Consider the following 3,387-nt stretch of genomic DNA (forward strand, 5'->3'; position numbering starts at 1 on the left):
CTTCCCTTTCATGATGATTGAAGGTAAACTTGTGGATCCCATCTGCCCCCCAAGCCTATTTAAAACACCTACTCCTAAAACCTCCATCTCATTAGGCTCCATCTAGATACCATAACTCCCTGAGGATCTCTCAAGTCTGTGTGCAGTGATTCAAAGCAGAGACAGGAAAGATGACAGAAGTTATGTTTGTGTAGAGCAGCGTGTCGCCAAGCTGTAATCACCAGGATGTTCACCATGGTTACATGGATGAGACCTGCTTGGGTTGCAGGACCAGTAAGCCTTCTTACAGTGCTCACTTGTATTGGTCATGGACATTTGCTTGGGAAAGTGAAGAGCATACTAAAAGCAAAAATTGCAAAAAACTGCCTTGTTGGTGCTTAAATGTTTTCATTATTCTCTCTTATTTGCAGGAGAACTGCTGAGTCAGCCAAGACCAGAGGGACTAACGGAGATCATCTGTCCCAAGAACGGCAGCGAGCGAGTTAATGTTGCCTTGGTTTACCCCCCAACTCCTACTGTGATCAGCCCTTGTTCCAAGTGAGACACCTGAAAGCAGACCCCTAATACCCTGTCAGTAGACACCAGAAAGTAGACTCCGAAGGGTAAAACACACCCTCACTAAGCATTTTTTTCTGGAAGCTAGCAGCCTCACAGCCTGGGAACAGTTCCAATTATTTGTGGATATAGACAGCCTGCTCCAAGGGTAAGGGGTACAGTAAAATGGGTTGAGGTGTTTCCTGAGCTATGTTGTGGTAGATGCAAGACACACATAGCAAGCAGGACAGATCAGGAGATAATACAAGGATGAGACCTTAGGAGGTCCTTCTCTGGCCTCTAGAGTTATACTGTTCTCTTCAATAGCTTACATGTCCTTCACTCTACAGAGTGGGGATGTGCTTGGAAAACAGACCTATGTTGTGGTGAGAACAAATGTGGAACAACACTTACAAAAACAGGCAGTGCTGTGGCTTTTTTGATGCATAGGTTTTCTTGCAGAACGAAATGCAGCCATGGCGTGCTCTCTCTTGGAGTGGCACAAGGGAATTTGGCAGGGAGCTGAGAGGAGCAAGCTGAGTGTCTCGCTGGTGCCTACTGCAGTGATGCATGTGGATGCCTATTACTTTCACTTCAGTATCTGAAAGTGGTTACTGTTCTCTCTGTTCAGTACCCTCACACCTCAAAATATGCTTATCTTGCTGGTGAATAGCTTTGGTGGTGATTGCCTGTTGAGCTGGGTATGAAGGTGAAGTGCCCACCTGAGGCAAAATAGTAGAAACAAAGTAGTTGCCCTGGTACTGAGCCACAGATCATGACTGTCTATTAATTTGGTCCTCCTGCGTGTGTACATGGCACAGCACACTTCTAACCTGACACTGCCATTTTTATTGTACTGTGCTGTCAGGCTAAGTCTGTGCGCTTGTCCTCCTGTGCTCCAGCCTGCCTTCCACAGAATTTAACAACTGTGTCCCAGTTTCCAGTCACTCTGCTGGCAGGAAACCTGTGTTCTCAAAAGGGCCTGTGTTACTTTTGGGGACCTCACCCTCCTTATTTAGAAGCCTAGAGAAAATTGTGTGTCTTAGGTTCTTCATCACAAGCACTGTGAACCTTGCTGCTCATGCTAAGTTACATTTTCTTTATCCTTTCCTCTCCCAGATAAATCGTCAGTGCTGGTGCCAAAGGTTTTCCACCAGGCAAAACATGGCTGATGCTCTGCAGTGCTCCCATCTCTCCAGTTGTGGAGTTGCATGCTGACGGGGATAGATGGGACTTTGGACTCTGAAATGCTGTGGGGTGGGGGCAGCTCCCAGGTGGGGGCCTCATGGCTGGAGTGGATGCAGTAACCTGGAGGTCAAGGACAACAACGAGGCATGAAGCAAAACAGTTGCTGCAAATGGCAGGGCTACGGGCCAGAGGGGAAGCACTGGTGATAGGATTCTGTGGACCCATTGATCGTGTGTTGAAAAACCATTTGGATCTCATGATGAATGTAAAAATGTTCTTGGTACCATTTAATTCAGACCTGCTTGGAGGAAAGTCTCTTGAAATGAGCTGTAGCAGGATTCCCTGGATTTGTTCCTGGACAAGTGAGTTTTGCGGCAGTTGGCCAAGGCTTTTCTGGGGAGGGGATTGATGTTGTGAAGCCTTTAAAATTGCTTGACTGCAAAACAGTTGGCTGTGTCCCACACAGCAGGCTTGGGCAGTGACCGGCAGAGCGGAAGGAGAAGCCGGCTGGGAAATGTTTCCTGCCTTGTGTGTTCACATACACTGTGCCATGAAGCAGGAAGGGTGTGTTGTAATCATGAAGGGGCAGAAGTAGTTCAGCCAGTGTGCCCCTGACACCTGCCATTTCATCCTTATCACTAGCCACCAACAGCCACATCTGGATGCTCTGGAGTTGTAATTGTACTCTCCATGCATTGAAGCCTAGATCTGGGTCCTCCTTCTAGCAAAGCCACACAGGCATTTTTGTGCAGAAGTCTAGTGAAGCAGCATGTGGTTGTGTTGTACAAACTCGCCCTGATCCCCTTAGGCTGGTCCTGGCAGCCGTGCTTGTTGGGCAGCCGTTTTTCCCTGGGCCAGATGTGGGAAAGGGTAGGCTGAGAACTGGCACCACAGCTGGTTTTTCTCCTGACTAGGTGATTTTGAGGAGTTCTAAAATGTTGCTGTCAGTTTGTGCCCTGCAGCTGAGCCCTGATAATTGGAATGTATGAATTCTGCTCCATGCAAATATTTGATTAAGTGTAAATCAAATAGGAGGTAGGCATTTCCAGAGCCAGGATCCTTTTTTTCAGATGCTGATGGCCGTGTGAGAGATGAGGGGCTTAAAATGTTTGTGGTTATGTAAAGCTTTTGACCCTTTGGGCTGTGATGGCAGGCATGGGGCAGAGACCCTTTCCCCCAGACCTGGGATGTGTGATATTAGTTGGCAAGCAGTCCCCAACCGGAAGATGGGCAGTCCAGGCCTACAATCAGTGCAAGACAGTCGTATGTATCCTGTTGGAACCTGCTACTGTTGCACAGATGATACTGCCCTCGCTTCTGGTCCTTCAAATACCAGTCTTGTTGGCAGGGCTGCAAGTAGTCCCTTTGGCAGGAACTTAACACTATGAAATGCAGGGCAGAATCCACTCTAGTGGCAGATTGCAGGGGCCAGGTGGAAGAAATCAAGCTATTGTGCCTCACTTCAGTGGGGGAAAGCTGCCAAATAAAAGCTGGCAGCTCAGTCAGCTTCGTGCCTCTTCAGGGTATCATTCCAGCTGGAGAGAGAACTTGGGCTTAGATTTCATGTGTCAACATACCACCTCTGGCAGTGGTCATTCAAACACTTCTTATGTCAGTGAGAAGTTTGATTTATTGTGTGTCTTTATTGCTGTAGATTAGGAACTA

The 3,387-nt window shown here is 47.7% G+C and overlaps 1 protein-coding gene across 1 annotated transcript in view; it reads left to right on the forward strand.

The window, feature by feature from the left end:
• The window catches only part of MFHAS1 (malignant fibrous histiocytoma amplified sequence 1), a 30,287-nt gene extending 29,746 nt beyond the window's left edge, over positions 1-541 (forward strand). Inside the window, exon 4 of the mRNA XM_009995974.1 lies at positions 411-541. Within this exon, the coding sequence (XP_009994276.1) occupies positions 411-541 (131 nt within the window). The remainder of the gene's footprint in view (positions 1-410) is intronic.
• The last annotated feature ends 2,846 nt before the right edge of the window (positions 542-3,387 follow it).

This window comes from Chaetura pelagica, unplaced genomic scaffold (assembly GCF_000747805.2).
Source record: "Chaetura pelagica isolate M959 unplaced genomic scaffold, ChaPel_1.0 scaffold142, whole genome shotgun sequence".
NCBI classification, from domain to species: Eukaryota; Metazoa; Chordata; class Aves; order Apodiformes; family Apodidae; genus Chaetura; species Chaetura pelagica.